Below are 21,901 nucleotides of genomic sequence, written 5' to 3' on the forward strand. Positions count from 1 at the left end.
AGTCCTGTCAGGTATGCTAGTTTTGTTATCTCCATATGCAGATAGGAGGCTGAGGCTGAGAGCGGCTTGCCTAAGACCATGCAGCACATTCATGCCAGGGTTGGAGTGGGGGGGAAGCAGGAAAGTAACTTTGGTTTGAGAAATGCTGTTGGATGGACCCTTCAAAGATCAGTCAGTGTTGATATACTTCAGGATATTCTAGGCCTGTTTGCATGTCACGCTGAGCCCCCAGGGTTAATTAATCCCTGGGGTTTAGCAGCACATGTGGGTGGCCATTTTGAATATTCAAGCTGCGACCATGACTTGTCATGTTGTGTGAACATGGCAATGGTGGGTTGTTGGCATGGTTAACAAACCACCCAGAACCCAATGGCTGTTTTAGAATTGTGGGTTGCTTGTTAGCCATGACAACAACCCACCCTCGCTGGGTTTGCATGACACAACAAGCCACAGTTGCAGCCTGAATAGGCAATTCGGCGCCCGTGGACACCACATCTCACCGTGGCTTAAATGGGCTGTGATGAGGCACAGCTGTTGTGCAGACCCAGTTAATCTGAAACCAATAACGTTGACCTTTTGATTAGATTGCATACCGATTAATCACCACATTGGGTTGGATCCAGATTGGCCATTTTGTGAATGGAAGGGCTCCTTTTGTTCACAGAAGGGACTGGGATCCAGCAGAGGCTCCCCTCTGGAGGAAGGGGGCAGCGGGCTGACCTTCACCAATTTCCCCTTCCCCTTGCAGTCCCCTTTATTGCTGCTCATGCTGCTCTGGAGGGTCACCCAGCCCTCGGGAGCAGTTTTTCAGAAGGCACAAGGGGCTGCAAGGGAAGGAGGAATTGTGAAGATCGCCTTCCCACCCATCTCTCTAGTGTGAACAGAATTCTGCTATGTGCTACACCCTACTGTGGATCCAACCCAATATTAATAAATGTCTTAATTAGGGAATAGCAACCGAGCAACAGTAATCCCTGATATTTAATGGAACTTCTATGCTTGATCATTTTAATATAGACACTTGTTTTATTTCTTTTCTTAGGCAATGTTCAGTCTTTGTATGGTTGAAAGTGGTGCAGATGAGGTGAATTTATATGGCATCACAAGCATAGGTTTAAAGCAAGCGCTGGACTTCGCATACACTGGACAGGTATAGTACTAAAATACTTAATTGATCTATAAATAGTATATAGCCATCTTAGCATTGGTAAATAAGTGAGAGCCAGTTCACACAACCAAATTGGCAGAGTGCAAAAAATGGGTTTCATGGATCCACTGTGTATTGGGGTAGTCATGTGACCACTGCAGCACATACTCTATTCACAGCTCATCCTGCTATATCATAACTCCAGTATACTACTGGAAGCCTTTCAGGGCCCCTTATTTCTGCCAATAGGAAGAATGTGGCAGTTCCTCAACATTTTTCTGTACTCTGCTTTTAATATGTGCTCCAGTGAATGTCAGCAGGTGATCAGAAATGCTTCTTTTGCTGCTTATCTCACAGTGTTTTACAGTCATTTTAAAGGAGTATTGATAGTGGATTTTTGCAAGCAGTGTGAGGCCTGGGGTTAACTTACCTGTTTGTGTAGGGTACTAACAGGCTCAAAATAGAGGAATCTGGCAGAGGGTCCTTGGTACCTTAACTCCCTATGCCTTGCTGCTCCACAGCACCCCTTCCGACAGTGGCAGGAAGGAAAACTGTAGCTGGGCAACCCAGAAAGAATCAGATGACCTGGCGAGCCAGTAGAGGTCCTGCTGACGTCATATAAGAATTCTCCTAGTCTGAGCTTCTTGGCAGCTTGTCTGCAAGTGAAGCTGTTAAACAACTCTTTCTGCATTTCCTTTATCTGGTTCCACCTGGTCTGGAACCTGTCTGCCCTGGAACCTTTCTGCTACTCCACTGGCCTTTACTCCATTGGGTCCTTGTCTGATAGCTCCGAAACCTGATCCGTGGCCTGTTGGGACCATGCCGTTGGCCCCTGAGAGTTAGGCATTGTTCGTTTATTTGTAACATGACACGTCCCTTGAAGATATCAGAATGAAATTTGGCAGTCATGTTCAGGACACAATATCAGCTGCAGCTGTTATGAAAGGGCAGAGAAAGTGGTATATATTATATAAAGTGAAACATTTTGCCTTTCAGGCTGGGGCACAACTGCACATTTCAATTTCAAATCCAGCTCAACACCCACATGCATTTTCAGGGAAGATGTAAAAATACATTGGTCAGGATCCAGAAAACTGCACAGCTATCTCGATATGCCCATGACGGGCATTGAAAAAGCAGCACTGCATGCTACATTGCAATGTACTTTAGAAATTGAAGGGATTAGCAAAAGTAGCTGAGATAGCACATGGGTGGTGGAGAGACCAGGGCTGGCACAAGACATCCTGCCACCTTCTCTGCCCCCTGCTGCTGTTGCATGCCACTGATCCTCCCCCTCTATGGCCACCTCGCCCACAATGGTGGTCTCCAGGCAACCTCACTCACAATGCTTTGCTTGAGGAAGGGCCCCTCAGAGCAAGTCACTGAGACTTGCAGGCTCTCTGAAAAATTGTGTCATATGTTTTTCTGCTTCTGCATTTGCTGCAGCAGGAAAAGCTAATGGTGGGGCTCCTCAGAGCAAGGCATCAGTAAGGCAGTCAAGTGGCTGCTCTCCACTCTCCAGCTATTGCATTTGCCACAGCAGAAGAGCGGCCAGTGGGGATCTCTAGAGCTGCTACCCATCCTGATGTCTCACTCTGAGGGATCCTCAGAGCAAGGTATCAGCAAGGTGATGGCAGCAGAGGGTGGGTCGACCTCCCAGTGGTAGGTGGGACACACAGTCTGCTACCCTTCTGGATCTACTGCCTGAAGAGGGGGTTCACTCCACCTTATGGGAGGGCCAACCCTGGAGAGACTCCTGTTCAAGGAGATTTTTAAAAAAAAATCCACTGCCAAGCCTTTGGTCTTGTGCCTCTTTGAACCCAGGCCATAATAATGTGAGGTCTCTCTTAATTACTGAGATTATAGTTGAGCTGTGTATGCATATTTACAGTAGAATTCTCAGTTTATTCGGGGGGAGGGAATTAATCATGTGTTTCCCTCACCCCCCACTGAGATTGTTAGAATACCTTGCTTGTAGCTTTTTTACTTTGGGGTTTGCAGGATCTCAAGTAAAATATTTATACGTGAACCACTTAGGGATTTTATTATATTTAAAAAAGGTAAAGGTGTCCCCAACCAGTCGTGTCCGACTCTAGGGTGCGGTGCTCATCCCCGTTTCTAAGCCGAAGAGCCAGCGCTGTCCGAAGACGCTTCCGTGGTCATGTGGCCGGCATGACTGGACACCGAGGTGCACGGAACGCTGTTACCTTTCCCGCCGAGGCGGTACCTATTTATCTACTTGCAATTTCTTGCTTTCGAACTGCTAGGTTGGCAGGAGCTGGGACTGAAGACGGGAGCTCACTCCGTCAGGCGGCACTCGGGTCTCGAACTGCTGACCTGCCGACCTTCCAGTCTGCAGTTCAGCGTCTTAACCACTAAGCCACCGCGGTCCCTTAATTATTATATTTAGTGGTATATAAATATCACATATAAATTAACTAATTAATTAAAATAAGAGCTGCTATGTAAGGACAAAGTCATTAAAAAAGATTGATTCTGATCTGTTAGCTAAAACTGATGAAACGTTGGGCTTGAAAGGAATCTCTGTCAATGGCATTTCTGGATCCCTTTCTAAAAAAAGGTTCCTCTATTGCTCTGTATCTCAAAGATTGTGTATTGTTTGTGCGGCAAGGTCTTGGTGATATTAGCTGCATTAAACTGGAGTACTAAATTTTCAAAAAGAGCCCAAATTAATGACATCTGAAACAGAACTATGGCCTGTTCTCACAGTTTTGTCCCATAGGTTGTATTTTGCTTGTATTTTTTGTCATGTTGATGTTTTTCTTATATAATGGACATTATGGTTGGGAACCAGGGAGTCCCTTACATGGGTGGAAAGTGCTTACATTTGTCCAAGAGGGCCCACAATTTCCACTGGCTTCTTCCTACTGTAGCCCCCTGCACCACATTCCACACCACTCCAGGGATCCCGCAAGTCTCAGGAGTGGGCTTTTGGGGTGTGTGGAAGGGCTGCAGCAGGAAGGGGAATGCTGTATTGCATAAAGTTTTGCTTCTGCTTTTTAGAACCAGCTACATACTGTTTTGTCTTCTGCTACTTTTGGCAGCTGTAGTTGCAGAATAAATCTTAATGTCAATAATATCTAAAGTAGTATAATTGGTTTGTCTATCCCACAGCCGAAGAGCCAAAGTCCTAAGATCTAAGCAAACTTGGCCCCATTGGCTTCAGTGTTGTCAAAATGGTTTTGACCCAAGTACCATTTCAAAATACTGTTGAGTCAATGGGTTTGTGTTGTACAAACACCAATTTGAGCTATTAGAATAATATACTTTTTACAAGCGAAATGAAATATGTTGATTGAAATAAGATATTTTTGTACATTTGGAATGCTTAATTTAAGCAGTTGGACTTTGAAAATGCACAGTTATGATCATATTCAACTTGAGTACATTTTGACATGACTAAAGTGTACAATCCCTGTATAGTCCCTGCATAAGCATAATCAACCAGCGTCGTGCCTCTTAACAGATAAATTTTCCTTATTAGGGATAAGGATTCCATTACTTTAACCGTCTGTGTCAACTGAGAGCCTAAAAGTTGTAATTTACATTTGTTGGAATGCCTTCCCTGAGAGACAATCTTTCAGATGTTATGGGCTCAGCTGCTGTCAAAGCAGTGAGAAGCCTTTGTGCCCTTGAGGTGACTCAAAACCATTGAAGTGTTTAATGGTGAAAACTTCAAGGCATTGGGTGGGTGTAATCCAGAAATGCTATTAACAAATAATTGGATTTGTACATGTGCCTCCTACACACTGCTCTGAAAAGTCTTTGTCACAATAAGTTTTGGTCCATCAGTACAGTATTACCAAGGCAATGGGATATTTTCTTTCTGAAATGGAGAATTTCCAGTACCTACCCCTCCCATGAGTAAACAGTAACTCTCTGTTGTATCACAACAGCCCTAATTAGGTAAAAAAATAAAAATAAAACAATAGTTCTTTGTTCAGAGCAACAAACTTGAGACTCCTGGCTCTTTTGTCTTGCTAGTGTGTGGGTGTGTGTTCATTTATCCTTATTCTTTTCCAATATGAGTTTAGTATTTTTGTTCAGCATTTGCCCCTGTTATCCTTCTTTTAATGATAATGATGCCATCATGCAGCCATTTCCTCATCATATATATACAGAAGTAAACCTCTCTAAATTTATGGGACTTCCTTAGGCATCGGTTTATAGATGTTGACTGAAATTCCCTGGCATAAAATCAAAGGAAAGGCAAGTTTTCCAAAATGGGGAACAACGTGAAAATTCTTTGTATTGTAACTTGCAAACAGCTCCTTGAGAATTTTCCAAAAATGTAACTGGAGCTATACCTGCTTCTAGCTGTTAAAAGTTACTCCCCCCAAACCACCCTGTGATTTGATTTTTTGTTTCTTTTTCTTCAAGCCTAGATGGTGCATTGGCTGCCTTAGTCATTCACCACAAGCACAAAATAGGATTTGGCTTGCTGCGACAAACCTCTCATTTCAGTTTCTGGCTCAGTTATTGTGCCCCGGTGACAAATAAGCTTGTCACCACTCCCAGGTAGAAAATGAAATAGCCATTGGTTAACTTAAATGTATGAAATTTTAAAATTGCTCAAACTTGAATCAAGGGTCTTGTTAATGATCTGGTTTGCACATCACAGTGGCAATTCCTGGGTTGTTTAACCTAGAAATTGCTGGGGGTGAGCAGAGTGCATGAGCTGCACGTGAGCCATTTCCATTTTTAATTAACAACTCAGGAACATCTCGTTCCTGGGTGGTTTTGTGGTGTTCGAACCCAGAAACTCTGGCTTGTTTATGGATTAAACCCGGAGTTAACCCAACAACAAACCATGGGTTAACTCTAGGTTGTTTAACCCATAAACAACCCAGAGTCTCCAGGTTCACATGTCACAAAACAACCTAGGAATGATATGTTCCTAGGTTGTTATTTAAAAGCGGAAATGGCTCATGCACCACTCACCTGCTTCACTCATCCACGGCAGTTCCTGGGTTAAACAGCCCAGGAATTGCCACTGTTACATGTGAATTGAAACAACTGGAAGGTAAAGAACTGGGCTGGACTGGCTAAAAGATGGCAAGGTGAAAATTTTGTGATTATGTGCTCAATAAATAAACTTTGGTAATAGAATAAGCACAGCAAGAACCTTCTTTAGACTGTTTTGTTTTCAAGGTCAGTATTTGCTGGGTAAATATCAAATAATAAAGATCTGTTTGTCTTCATCATTTGAATCATTTATCATCCCTAAAATTAAGCATTCATTATTTATAATTGTAGAACCGGAATGGATCAACAGCCATCCAGTCCCTTGCAGAATCTTCCTTACATTACCTCCCCACAGATCTACACCATATAGGTTGTAGTGTGCCACAGAAAGTAGGTGCGCCATAGAGAGGTGTACTTGCCCAAGAATTGGTTCAAGATGACTCAAGCAACTGGGGACTCTTTCAAAAGGAGATTTTAATATGGCTTTGAGATCTGTTGTTTAAAAAGTAGCTCTATGTCTTCTGTGTTTCTGCATTTTAAGAAACATCTGTGTTTCAGTTTGGTTCTATATATGTTTGGCTGACAGCATGCTTACAGTGGTGGGGGCATCAAGACGGTCTGTTCAATTATCCACTCGGTAGCGGAAAAAAAATCCACTGACAGTAGTGCAAACTGTTTATCCTCCTTGGAAAGCCAGCAACAGTGACTTGTGTGTTGTCATTTTTGTTTTTGTTTTTAAATTCAGGGAGAAATTTGCAACATTGGTGCCTTTTCAACAAATTAGGGCTGTTAGCACATAACATTTAGCAGCAAATGGTGGCTTAATTAACCCACGATCTGCAGGGATGTGCATCGTGTGCGAGCTGCTTCCAGTTTGCAGCAACAAACTACGAATGCCCCGAAGTGTCTAAACTCAGACACTTTGATGCTGTTCAAGTATAATTGTAGCAAATATTCAACCCCTGATCTGGAAGACTGGGGGTTGCTACATGATGTCTGAGCCTGGACACTATGGGCTAATCATGGGTTAAACAATCCACAGTTAACCTAATTATGTAGCAGCCCCTGATTGGGGTTGAATATTCAAAATGGCCACAGAATGTGCCTGGACATATTGTGGCAAATCTTTGGTTAATTAACCCATGATTTGCTGCTGCTACATGTAAACTGGGTCAGGCTGGTTATTTGTGGGTTAAAACAACCCAGAGTTAACCTAAGAACAAACCATGGGTTAACTTTGGGTTGTTTAACCCACAAACAACCCAAAGTGTCAGGGTTTGGACATCACGCTGACAACCTACAATGGGGCATTCATAGGTTGTTGCTGCAAATGGAAAGTGGCTTGCATGTGGTCTGCATCTCTGAAAATCTTGGGTTAATTAACCCAGGATTTGCCACCAAATGCCACCATTATTTATTTTTATTAATTTCATTTCTATACCGCCCAATAGCTGAACCAGGTCATTGTGTGCATGTGAATGGTTGGGATTCGATCTATGCATGTAATTGTATCATCTTGTATGACATAATAAATCACTCCTACAAATCGTACATCAAAATCATGAAATTGGCTACCTTATTCTTTTTATTGCACTTGTAGCCCAAGCTGAATAAATGGAGCGGGGGAGGGGGGGAACGCAAAGAAGCTCCTCACTGGGGTGCTATTTGGTCTAGAGGTGGCACTGTATGTGTATATTTATATATGAGCATTACAAGCACATCCTAGGATCAAGAAGGACTCGGCAAAGGGATGTATTGGGAGATCCATCTTCAAATCCCCACTCGGCTGTGAAGCTCCCTACGTGATCTTGGGACAGTCACTTTCTCTCAGCCTAACCTACCTCACTGGGTTGTTTTGACAGTAAAATGTGGTGAAACACATAAAGTGTTCTGAGCATCTTAGTGGAACGATGGGAAATTGACAAATAACTTTACCCAGCTATTCCATGCAGGAGGCACTACCGCTGTGCAGACTTCAGGTTTGCAGGATCTACTTCAGGAGTTTAACTATGGGATTTACCAACCAGAATCTGGTTCAAATGACATATGCTCAGAATTAAACAACTCTGAGCCCAGGAATTTGTGTTGATTACCAGAACTGAGTGGCGGTCACAATCTTTCACACAAGGATTGCCCTAAGCCCTCTGGATATTTTGGACTACAACTCTTATAAGCCCCAGCCTACATGGCTAATGGTCAGGGATTATGGGAATTGTAATCAAAAATTGGAGAGCACCACGTTGCTTACTTGTGCCCTAAGCTTTGTTCATTTCCACAGTACAGTTTAGGGTAGGAGGGGAGCCATTTTGTTGTTCCTGTTGTTAAACATTAGGAAATCAGAACCCCTTACTGATCTACTGCAAATCACCCAGAGATCTTACTAGGAGGTATAGATATACTTTCTGCAAACCCCTACCCTATAGTACACTTGAGTATTCCTAGAAAGCTGACCCTCCTGTGCCTAATCTACATGCATCTAGGAGCCCCTGCTGGATTGTGCTGTATGTGAAGTAGTTTTGTTGTTGTTGTTCAGTCGTTCAGTCGTGTCCGACTCTTCGTGACCCCATGGACCATAGCATGCCAGGCCTTCCTGTCCTGCGCTCTCTCCCGGAGTGTGCTCAAGTTCATATTCATTGCATCGGTGATGCTATCTAGCCATCTCATCCTCTGTCGTCCCCTTCTCCTTTTGCCTTCAATCTTTCCCAGCATCAGGGTCTTTTCCAGAGAGTTTTTTCTTTACCAGATAGATAAATATTTAGTTTTAACATTTTATCTCTCCTTCAAATATGCATTGCAGTTCTTTCTGTTTCATTTATTTATTCAAACAGTAGAGAGGCGAAAAATTTATTTTCTGTATAAAGTGGGTGTCTTGAGACCTCTAGTGGAAACAGTTGGTGTTGCAGGGATTGGATATTAAAAAGGGAACAAAGTTATCTATGGTGAGAAACTGCATTCTGCCTGTTCAGCAGAAGCAGGATTCATGTTTAGTATTTCAGCAATCACCATTTACTATTCTTTTGTTTTCTTCTTATCTTTCATTAGCCCGTTTGTTAATTTGGACTTGCAGTGTACTTTCAATTGTATGTTTCAGGAGGTAATTAGGAACATAGGAAGCTGCCTTATACTGAGTTGGACCATTGATCCATCTGGCTCAGTATTGTCTACACTGACTGGCGGTGGCTGTCCAAGGTTTCAGACAGGAGTCTTTTCTAGCCCCTGGTGGCTGGTACGTCTGATTAAAGGTGGCCGGGGGGTGGGGGGATGTTTGTTTTAAAGTGTGTGTGTGGGGGCTGGGGCAACTTGTGGCCCTCCAGATAGTTTTGGCCTACAACTCCTATCAGCCCTAGCCAGCACAGTCCATGGTGGGGGATCATAGGAGTTGTAGGCCAAAACCTCTGGAGGGCCACAAGTTGCCCATCCCTGCTTTAAAGGATCAGGCTTGCAGTTCAAGATAAGCATTAGGCAACACATTTTGCTGATTGATCTAGCCCTGTCACTGGAAGCTCAGATGGCCTCTGTGGCACATAGCACCCTTCATCAGCTAAAGCTGATGCACCAGCTACAAATTCTCCTGGATAAAGATAGCCTGGTCACAGTTATCCACACCCTGTTAACTCGAATTACTGCAGCGCGTTGTATGTGGGGCTGCCTTGATAACTTCTCAGAGACTTGATTTAGTTCCAAACACAAATGTTTGGCTATTAACTGGGACTGGCATTAGCCAACACATTTTGCTATTTTTGAATCAGCGTCACTTGCTGTTGGTCTGTTTCAAAGCAAAATTCAAAGTCCTGGTGCTTATCTTTTAAAGTCCTACATGGCTTGGGATCTGGTTACCCAAAGGACTGTCTTCTTCCAGATGTACTTTTCCAACCTGAGTTTGTCATCAGAGGCCCCTACCCTTTTAAGTTAGGTGGGTTGTGAGACAGCTTTCTTAGCTGTAGTTTCCTGGGATGCTTTCCCCAGGGAGCTTTACTGATGACATAATGGTGCCAAGTGAACACCATTTTATTTTTCCAACGCCTTTTAAACATCAGTTCATTTTTTTCATCTGATATTTGTGTGTGTGTGTGTGTGTGTGTGTGTGTACACGTTTATTCCTCTGCTGTTTTATATTGTTATTGTTTGAGAGTCGCTCTGAAAGTATAGTACTGAGGGGTAGAATACATATAGAATCAATAAAACTATGCTTGCCTGCCTGCATTCAGTTTGCTGTTCAACCACACAGTCCTATGCCATAAATAAGTGGACTGTCCCATATTGACTAAATAACATAAATAGGAAAGAAGCCAGTTGCTCTCTGAATTGCGGTAGCACAGGGGTAGGCAACCTTTTTGGGCCAATGGGCACATCTAACAATTTCAGAAGCACCACCACAAAATGGCTGCCATCATGGCGTGGTTCCTTGTCCTTTGGGACTAACCTTCCCAAACAGTTAAGTACAAGGTGATGATGGTGTCTGAGCCCCAACACACTAAACAACTCCCTTGAACCCACAGTTTTCAGTGTCAACAGAAACTAATTTCATAGCAGACAAACTCTTTTTATCTCTCCCAGTCCTCTGCCAGCCAACTTATTCCCCCCATCCCTCTTTTCCCTCTTACTCTGGATGACCACCAAAGGTGGGTGGGATAGGGCACTTTGTGGGTGGGATAGGGCACTTTGGGGGGCGTCAAGAAAAGTATCCCACAGTGACCATGTTGCCTTCCCCTCCTGTAGCGCTGTTTCTTGTTACACACAAATTAAGGGATTTCAGACTACTAATGTGAATGGAAAGAACCTCCCCCCCAAATATTGTAAATAACCACTGTTTTGGGGGGGAAATGGTGGAAGAATAGTATCAGATACACTGAAATATTTCTTTGAAATAGTAATAGTGTTGCCAAAGGTTCCATGTATGAAAAATACCTGATGATGACATTCTGATCCTAAATCTTTTTTAGCTTGGAGTGAGGGTGTCCACATATTACATTAGTTATCATTGAAAGCCTGCCATGGTTGCATCACAGCCTCCCTCAGGTAAATCCCACAAAATGGGAACCAAGCTGGGAGGCCTCTGAATTACATGTACATTGTACATGTCCTCATAGTGTGAACTTGCAGGTCAGCCTAAGTATTTGGCAGAGTGAGACTGCTGCTTAAGGCATCTGATTTTGGGTTTCATGAAAGGGTAGCAAATTGTTAGATGTAGATATTGATATTGATAGGTTGTTGTTGCTATTATTATTATTATTATTATTATTATTACCACCACCACCACCACCACCACCACAGAAGGAGAAGTGCTTCTGGGATTTTCTGCCCCATGTGCCAAAATAACTTGACCAGCCTTGAGTACTCTGCACCTTGGGGTGGGGGGTGAGGGTGCCATACTCTGCTCTGCATCAGGCAAATAACTTATCTTGGGCTGGTCCTTTTGTGAACTAAATGAATTGTATCTGCATCTGAAGTTTGGACCAGTTATACACCGTGCACAGAATATCCAGTGCTGCAGTTTTTAATGTGTTAATGGTTTTATTTTAGACATATTCAATATGGGATTAAATATGTTCAGACAACTGTGCACCTATATGTGTTTTAAATGTGCATTCCAATATTGGCCCACAAGAGCTAACATGAAAAGTTTCATGCAGATGTCATTACCTTTGCTGGGATGTAGAACCAAAAGTACTACAAAAAGTTCTCTACTACTGAAACTGGAGATACCTGTATGGGAGTGCAAAGTAGCTGGGTTTGTACAAAGTTGGAAGCAAAACAGAAGAAATAAGATGTCTCTTGAATATGCTGGAAATGGCATAGCTAATTTTCCTCCCATTGGAATCAGTGGGAACGGTGGAAAAGGGAACTGGAGAGGGGGAAAAGATAAAGAGCTACTCTGTCTCCTGCCCCAACATTTCCTGTGCCCTGCTGGGCTAGCAGTGCTAGCCCAGCAGGGCACAGGAAAAGGTGGTTTGTCTCCGTTGGTTTCTCCCTTCCTCCCACTGTAGGATTATTCCACCTATTGGGGAAGGATTGTAGCCCAGTGCCCCCATGTCCTTGGAATGTCCTTTGATGTAGGGCTGGGGAAGACTCCTGTCAGAAATCCTGGAGGGCACTGCCAATCGGTGTAGATCAGGATGAGCAGAAGGTGGATCTCCAGATGTTTTGGGTGTCGATTTCCAGAAATTCCATTGGCCAGGCTGACAGGGGCTTCTGGGAATTGAAGTCCAAAACATCTGGAGGGCCATCTTTTGCCCACCTCTGGTGTAGATGATACTGAACTAGTGGTCTGACTTGTTATAAATCAGCTTCTATGTTCCTTATGGGCACTATAGCTTAGAAAATAACCTTTGCTGGCTATAGAAATATGTAAGGATGATTCTGCCTCCCTCTTATTGTGAGACAAACAACTGACCTTTTACCTGTAGTTCAATATTTTGTTTGTAAAAGTTTTCAAACAAAATGCAAAAAAAATAGATTGTACAACTGGAGCGTTGTAAAAACTGACAACTAGAAACATTATACTGGATGTTTTGCAGAGCACTTTTAAGGACAGATTCCTTACCAGCTTTATTTTTTAATTTCCTAATATAGGTTCTTTTGGAGCCAGGAGTGATCCAGGATGTGCTTGCTGCAGGGAGTCACCTGCAGCTGCTGGAGATGCTTAGTTTATGTTCTCACTATCTTATCCAGGTAAGGAGAAGGGACTTGATAGTTCCCTTTCCCTTTATTTGGCTGCTCTTAACTTTGTTCCTAAATCTCTGTTACATGTGGGTTCATCTGTGAAGTTAGGATGACCACCATCAGCTATACAACAAAGAATAGATTGGAACTGCAATATACCTTGATTATTACTTTATGGCTGAAATTGGAAAGGTCATCTTCTACCTTTAGATGGGTTTTTTGTTTGTTTTTTGCCTCAGTTATCCATGCTCTGGTAATGTACAGGTTAATGTAATATGCTCTATAAAGGGTTGGCTTTGAAGACTGCAGTTAGTGCAAAATGCAGCTGGTAGATTACTAACTGGGACTGGGCATTATGATAATATTATGCTTCCATTCTGTTTCTAGGCCCAGTTCAAAGTGCTCTCATTTGACCTTTCAGGCCTTTCCTAACTTAGAGCTAGGGTATCTGAGAGACTGCCTGTTTTCATATGTACCTAAACATAATGAATGTACAGTTGCAAGTAAAGACAACTAAGAGTGCTGAAGAGCACACAACTGACACAATTAAACCACTAGACTCTGATGTTTATGCACGAGTCATATATACATGTTATTACACTCATATATAACTTAAATGGAATAAAATCCAAAGATACCATGCCTGAAGGCTAACAGACAGTCAGACCCAACAAGAGATCCAACAACTGAAATACACACACATGATACTGGAATAAAGTTGCACAGTTCTAAATTCCTAAATCAGGAAGTATATATTTTTAAGGAAATAACACATTGGCCCAGAAAGCAGAATCAAGTTCTGAAATAGATAAATGGAAACAATCTTTATGCAAGTAACTTACTAACAAGGGAAGCAAAGTACAGGCATCAGGTAATACCCTGTTTCATTGAACTTCATTACATGCTGTCATGGAATAGCAAAAATACTTCCTTCATATCCACCATTCTTTCACTGCTTACTCACCATTCTTTCACTGCTTACCCAAAAAGACCATCGGCTCCCTAGTGTGGTCTAGTGGTTAGAATGTTGGACTAGGACACGGTAGATCCGGGTTCTAGTCCCCACTTGGCCATGAAGCTCCCTGGCTGACTTTCGGCCAGTCAGTGACTCTCAACCTAACCTGCCTCATAGGGTTGTTGTAAGGATAAAATCGAGAGGCAGAGGACTATGTCAGCTACCTTGGGTTCCTTGCAAGGGGAAAAAAGGTGGCATATAAATGTAATAATAAGGTAATAATAAGCCAAGGTCTTTTTAAAATGCCTTCTCAAAAGTTTCTTAGTTCTCTCCAGTAACGATCCCTCTTAAAGTATGAAGACAACCAACTGAAGTCTGCCAGCTTCTATTTAACTCACCTGACAAGGCTGCCTGTACTTTGCTTTCCTGGTAAATGAGTCACATAAATAATCAACTCACTATCCTTTACATAAGGCTGGAATGTTGTACCGTTCGTTCTGCAGCAAGTCTAGGGTAACATTAAGCAACAAGTAACACTTTTTGTTGTTGCCTGGGAAAGCCCGTTCTTGGGTTACTCTTGTCGCCCAAGTCACCCTTCATCCAGTTGCTTCAGCTTTCTCATTCTAAGCTGTGCTGCTGCATAGGACAAGAGCTCTGATGTCTTCTGGATACTGTGGCTTCTGGTCTGTCTGCCTAATTCTTTCTGGCCCAGTTTATCTGACCATTTGGTTACATGATAACCTTTTGAAAATCAGTCTTTGGCAGGCTGCCACAGACACTGCATTTTGAGCACTTGCTAATGCATGCTGAAAGCTGAATCTTGACCGTGGTGGCGTTTGCACAAAACTAACTGGCCAGGGAAGTAGGACTTGGCAGGTGTGTGATGTGCTCATGACTGCCATCCATCCAATAGTTATTTGACTTTTGTTCCATGTTTGAATTTAACCAAGATAGAATTCAACTAGGGATAACCACTGAATCATACTGGAATTTGTTGGTTTCCTGGGGGGCTGGGTTTATTCTCTAGTTTCCAAAGTGAAGCACTAGGAAGGTTTCCAGAATTTCCTTTCTCTCTTCTTACCTCTTAGAATCAGGACAGGAATGTGTGGTGGCAACAGCTGTAGAGACATCCAGCACAACTAGTCTGTGATAGGTTGCTGTTGTCTTTATTAGGAAGAGATGATGATTACAGCAAGATCTTCTATTTTCATATAGAGTTATTACTGGCAGCCAAGGAAGAGTTCTGAAAAGTGTAATGGTTTTCCTTCTCAGGAACTTTTATTAGCTTGATAGAAAGGCTGATGAGACACTGGGGATTAGCTTAAGATACATCTAAAGTCTATATACTTAGGTTAATTCATAGTTTAACGTGCAAGAAATTAATCTCATCAAAGGTGCAGTGCTACAATCCACAGGTCCACATGGGCTGACAGGAGCTTTTGTTAGCATTTGCATACATATACCACCTTACAGCACTGCGAATAATGTTTTAGAAGACTTTAAAACATGGCTTGTCTGTTGATTTTTGGAAGCTATGGAATGCAAGAAATTCCCATTTAGTGAATGGATTGGTTGCTAGAGGGGTGGGAATTTGATCAGATGCTGTGTTGGAGACCCATATGTCCTGAGCTTTCTAAAAACAGAATAAGTACAAATAGCAATATTCTAGCTTTTAAAAAAAAAAACCAAAACAAAACAAAACCCAACACCTTTTTTGCACTCAGTTGCTTCAATAAAGCAAAGGTATCATGTAAGACAGTGAAAGAAATAATATTAGCTGGAAGTTGATTTCTGGGTCCTTAACCATTTGCAACTAAATACCAAAGAATCTATGCATGCATGTTACCCTTGATGTATTTTCATGGATAGTGCTTCGCTATGTTCCATAGCTAAAAATATTGCATTCTGTATCATGGGGATCATGGTTCTTCATCTAGAATGCTAGGGTCATCCATTAGGCATGCATAACCAACTGAAAACCTTCCTACTCTGTCAATCTCCCATTTCAACGTTTTGCTACCTCGTTATTTGAAAGAATGTATGTTGTTAGGTAAATTTTTCAGGGCATGAACTCACCATAAGATATTATTAGGAGATCCCCCTTTTTTAATGCATGCAAGAAGTGGACCTCGCCTTTACTGAGTGGATTCAAGGACACCAAACAAAGTTTATGGATTTGAATTATCTGGCCTTTTTGCCCTTTGCCCTCAACATCAAAAAACTCTGCCTGTGGGAAGGTAGCATAGATTCTAGCCTAGCCTTATCATAGGTATGCTAGTTTTCTATGTGCAGGTGTTTTTGATTATTTGTGGGGTTTTGCATATGAGGAAGCATGCAAACATGTGATCTCCATCTTGCAACTGAAGTGCTACAGTCCCAGGAGGGAAGTACCATGTGATGTTCTTCCCCTAGGTGTTTAATTAGTTCTCCAACATCAGTCTTTTAAGCTGCTTTATGCATACATATGCATCACTCAGTGGCTGTGTTTGGATGTCACATGACTTCTGAACCCCGAGTTATAGTCCAGATGTGTTGGACTACAACTCACATCATCCCAGCCAGCAAGATCATTGATGGGAGTTGTAGTCCAACACATCTGGAGGACACCAGGGTGGGGAAGGCTAATATAATCATAGTTTAGTTTAAACTATAGTTTGTTTGAAACAATCCAACTTCAAACCATGAGTTATGAAGCTGGCTTGTTTAAATAACCGTAGTTAACATTAACCATAGTTTAGGGTTCAGATGATTGAAATTGTGGCTCATTGAAATTGGAAGCGAAAACTTCTGGACTGTTCTTTGCAGCCATGCCAAATGAGGAGAGAGGAGGTGGGGAGTATGCAAGTTTAAGGCTCAGCGCAGCTCATTCTCATCATGCTAAACTATGGTATAGGGTGATGTCCGAATGTGGCCAGCATCTTATCATTTCAGTGTTAATTATTAAGTTATGGCCATCAAACAGAAGCATTTCTAATGGCTTCCATATGATGGCCATAACAGGAAAAAGTAGCCCTTATTTTATTTTAATTATTTGTTTGTTTTGAATTATTTATAGGCCATCCTGTAACAAAGTTCTCAGGGCAGCTTACAACAAGAACTAAAACAATTTAAAATTTCATAACAATAATTTAACAACAAAAACCCTCTAGCAACCATTTAATGTATTGAACTTGTGAACTGTGGCCAACTGAAAATGCTGGCTTTAGGGCTATAGGTCAGGTAGTACCTGCAGGGCAGGTCTTGTCCTGACACAGTTGCTCCAAGTGGCAGATTTCACTAGGTGTGCCATTTTCTTCCTTGTCTGTCATGCCTAAAAAGAAGTCAAAAGCAGGAGAGAGGGGAGTTGTATTGGATGGCGCTGTCATGCCTCTGGTGTTTGATCTGTGATAGTGGTTTGACACATTAAATGATGAAACATGCATCTGGACCTAAGATTCACCTAAGTTTCTGGGTGTCCTTTATCCAGATAAGTGATTAGTGATAATGAAGCATACAATACATATTTTCATAAATCTAGCATTTAATTGATAGATTGACACAACTGGCTGGTATGTGTAAATAGTAAATATTCAATAATTGCCGTCCAGTATTTCTTGACTGGGGGAAAGTATTAGATTCTAAAGCAGCCAGCTAGGGATTGTAAATATCTGAGCATTTTGCTTTTAAAGACATTGGACTAAATTCCCACAATACTCAATGGTAGGCAGTAGGTGGCAGTGTGAGTCCACTAGAGTGAATAAATTAAAGCATTGGAAAGAGAAGCCCAAACCAGAAAAAAAGAAAGAAAAGAAATTATTTATTTTGCTCCATATTAGTCTTGTGACCTAATCAGTAAAAAAGTCATTATTCACACAACACTGGGCAATATGCATTGTAATTTTTAACAAATAATGGGAAACTGTTAAGGGTTTCACAGGAAATACAGCTCCGTCTTGTGCAGCAATGGTCATTTATCATTGCACTTTGTGAAATCACTCATTTGTTCTAATTTGAATGTAAATGACTCTAAGGTTTTACAAATAAGGTGACAGACTCACATAAATGTAATTGCAGGGTTCATCTCTCTCTTTTTATATATCACTCATTAAGTTATGAATTAAATACATCGTATTAAACCAGGGGCATGTCCAATGATGATATTGTAATGGCAAATTACTCTATGCTATTAGAGGTGTATTTTTTATTCATGGACATTAATTTGTCATTAAACGGCATTAGTTTAGCACTTTTATGTGGGAGACGTGACCTGAAAGAGGAGACTTGCTGCTCTAATGCGAGAGAATAGAAATATGAGTACCAGATGCATGTAGCCCTTTTAGCTCTTGGAAAGAAATGGAAGAATATTTTATTTCAGCTTCCCCAGTCCAACCCACCCACATGCACAAAAATTTTAAATTGGGTTTTATCCATGTTAATAGACATCTCTGAAGAACGAGTAGCCTTCATATTATAAATCTTGTTTCTCATCCAAAAGCTACTGAGAGAGGTTAAGATGGGAAAAGGATAAGTTCATCTTCAGATGTGTGTCAGATGCTTGCTGGGTTTTGACTGATTATTCTTTTCAGCAGCCTAAAATAGAAGCAGTAATCTGCTTTGCTTTTAGTAAAGGGGGTAACTTATTAGGTGGGCCCTAGGACTCCCTATCTATCTATCTATCTATCTATCTATCTATCTATCTATCTATCTATCTACACACCCAAGCAGAATATAAAACCAACCCTGTTCTGCACCAAGTCCCCCGCATCTTCTGTACTTGGAATAAGTGCAGTTTTCACATTTGATTTGAATATTCTGCTCTCCTTGGAATATTTAGGCAAAGCTTGAGTTGTTAAGGAGTGGGGAAGGCATGGCTCAAGACAGACAGTCAGAGCTGAGGAAATAACTTTTAAGACATATCTATAGAACACTGAAGTGCCACCCTATCATCACAGTCAAGGCTTTAGGATATTGAGGAGGTTCTTGCTTCAATAAAGCAAGCGGGAACTGTGTGGAAACAGAATCCCATATGTGAATTGCCTTTGCTGGGTGCGGGCTTGAACATTCAAAGGGTGCTGCATATGGGAGGGAAAAGAACCAGCGAAGAGGTAATGTTTATCAGTCTCTTCCCACAGAGATCAGCCCATGGGCTTGCAAGCTTCCTCTTCCTACCTTCGGTGCCCCATCTCCTTTTCAATTAATCAAGGCTAGCATGATATCTGCATCGAAGTTAATAAACCAGAATGTGAAACCAGGATTAAAAGCTTGCTTGCAAACCTTAGTTAAAGGTAACCATGGTTAGCATTAAAGTCAGTGAAAATGTACTACTGATCATGTTTGGCACTGAAAAGGGATGGGAGGGGAATTTTGACTAGGAGGGATGCAGGAGAGGGGGCATGGGAACCCAAGGGACGCATTTGTCATAGACAATCCTACTGTGTGTTTGTGAATTGCAATGTAGATTTTTTTTTTATTAACTTAAGTATTTTACTAATACTAAAATAACGCGCAAACACATGCTTGGCATTTAATAAATACAAGAATGCTGTTAGTTTGCCAAGTTCTCTCCGTGTGTGTGTGTGTGTGTATTGCAGGTATGATTTCCACATAATTTTAGTATATTGCCCAGTGAATCCTGTGTGTATGTGTGTGTGTGCACGCGCGCGCGTGTGTATGTGTATGTGTAGGAAGCAGGGCAGTATGGTTTGAAAATCACATAATACCTTGATTTATAATGATTTTATAATCCAAAAATAAAGCAGGTTGAATAACAACTGGGTATGATGCCTTGGATATTAATGGCTTGGCTCAACGATGGAATTTCTAAAGCTGTATACACCTTTTCTGTCTTAATTATGCATTCATTAGAAGCTTTTATACCCAACAGAATAAAGTAAATATTTTTTGATCTCTGTAGTGTGCTCCCAGATTGTAGATTTGCACAGCAGGGTCTTGATAATCTGAATAAATTGTATTTCCCCAAGGAGTTTAGCTTTCAAATAAGGTCATAAAGAAATGCAGTCTCTCCCCTTAGTTCTCCTTGGGTTTTTCTTTTCTTTTTATAGCACAGCACACAGGAACAGAGGTATATTGTACTCTGCTGTGTACTTGGTTGTGATTAACTCTCATTTATCAGACTGTTACTCCTTTTCCATGGCACATGCAGTGCTTTTCTTAAACATATAAAGGAAAACAAGTAGCTATGAAATAATCCTAAAATAGAATGTTGATAAGTTTTTGTTTTCCTATGCAGTTTTACACTGGTGTTGCCACATGTATATGTTAACAGCTATAAGGATAATATATGTTTGCAGCTATGTGTCATAAATGCAGACACTCATATACCATTTGAGAGGTGGGGGAGGCACTCTGAAAAATATTTTGGCAGCTAATTTTTATAGTTTTTCCAATCTGATACTGTGGAATTTTTCAATGCACATTTGTTGTTAAATCTCTTTGCAGTCCTTTCCTATGCATGTTTATTTAAAAGTAAATCCCACTGAGTTCAGTAGTATTTATTTTCAGTTAAGTGTGCAGGGGGTTGCAGCCTTTGTAATGAAAAGTTTATATGATATTTTCACTAGGCTTTCTAGCATAAAGGTGATTAAATTAATGCTAAAACTAGCGGAATTTGAAAAGAATCAGTACAAATTCACAGGATATGACAAGATATTCATAAAGCAAAACACTAAAGGTGCAATCCTATGCATGTTTAGACAGAAAAAGTCCTAAAACGTGCAGCATTTTCCAGGCAGCCATGGGGTAGTATGCATAGGATTGCACCCTAAAGCACTGTAATATTTATAGTAAGCCCACTCACATTTTAATTGACTATGCCAGCCATTGCACAATGAATAATTAGTAATATGAACAGTAAGTAAATGAGCAAATGGAGCATGATCCAGTCAAGGCTAAGCATCTGTATTAATTCCCATTGATTTTAAAATGGCACAGACTTAAACATGTGCTTTGCTTAACTGTCTCCCAATTTTGAGAACCTGAGTCTCCCTGGGTTGAAAGTACTGCTGCTGAATGTCAGGTCGGTGAATGGGGAAAACTACAGCCGTCCAGGACTTGATCCTGGGCCAGCATCCTGGCCTAGCTTGTATCGTGGAGAATGGCTGGTTGAGACAGGGCGGTGGTGAATCTCTCCCAGCTTTGCTCACCTGTTCATTGTGCAGCAGTATTGGGGGCGGGGGGTGGGGAGAGGCGGAGTTGCAGTGATCTGTAGTGACTCTCTTCTCCTGACCAGGTGCCCCATCCTATAGTCTTCCAGTGTTGAGTGTGTGTATACTGAGACAGAATCAGTGAGTGTTCAAGACAGAATAGGGTTTCAGCTGGTGTACTACCACCCATCCCAGCTATGCAACAATATCCCTTCCTGAGCTTGCTGGGGTGGTATTGGGGGTGGTTCTGGAATCTCTCTGGCTTGTTGTGCTGTGGGACTTCAACACAGGTGCCGAGGCCACCCTGTCGGGAGAGGCTGAGGTCCGTGGCAACCTTGGGTTCTGCCTCATAAACTTATAAAGTCCTACATGATTTGGGACAAGGCTATTTGAAAGACCGTATTCAGCCATATGAGCCTGCCTGGGTTAAGCTCCTTGGGAGAGGCCCTTCTTTCTGTCCTGCCACTATTGGATGCACATTTGGTGAGAGCATGAGAGAGGGCCTTCTTGGTGACTGGTCCCAGGCCACCCTGCCCAGAGAGGCCAGGCTAGCTCCATCTCTGTTGTCCTTCCACGGGCAGACAAATATATTTTTATTCAGACAGGCTCTTGGGGAGAGAAAAAGACTAATTTTAAGAGGTAACAGCCTAAGATACAAAGGCAGAGGGACAAAGAAGCAGAAAGAAGAGAGACTGGAGTCCTAGGGGTTCATCACATGGGGGCAGAAATCCGCATCAGTACCGGGGCTTTCTCCATCCCGTTTCAGTGTGGGATTAGATCAGGCTCCTTTACACACTTGTTTCTATCTTGTTATATTCTGTTCCTCACCATTACATGGGGTGGCTACTTTTCCGTGAAAAGCCATTACACACGCTGGGGGCATCACGAAATTTTCTCCCTGGTTCCTGCCCCTTTCCTTCCCCTCACAGATTACTGGTGCTTTGGTTGTGATTGACACGCAATGCGGGTGGACAGCAACCTTCACTGAACTGCCCAAACCCCGCCCCT

At 41.9% G+C, this 21,901-nt stretch overlaps 1 protein-coding gene across 9 annotated transcripts in view; it reads left to right on the forward strand.

The window, feature by feature from the left end:
• Positions 1 to 21,901, forward strand: part of KLHL32 (kelch like family member 32) — a 98,712-nt gene that overhangs the window by 26,840 nt on the left and 49,971 nt on the right. For all 9 annotated transcript variants that reach the window (XM_084827157.1, XM_084827155.1, XM_084827156.1 and 6 more), the window contains exons 4-5: positions 1,043 to 1,150; positions 12,707 to 12,805. In XM_084827157.1, coding sequence (XP_084683283.1) covers positions 1,043 to 1,150; positions 12,707 to 12,805 — 207 coding nt within the window. The remainder of the gene's footprint in view (positions 1 to 1,042; positions 1,151 to 12,706; positions 12,806 to 21,901) is intronic.

This window comes from Heloderma suspectum, chromosome 1 (assembly GCF_057233095.1).
Source record: "Heloderma suspectum isolate Gila_16-S chromosome 1, 16-S_ref, whole genome shotgun sequence".
NCBI lineage: Eukaryota > Metazoa > Chordata > Lepidosauria > Squamata > Helodermatidae > Heloderma > Heloderma suspectum.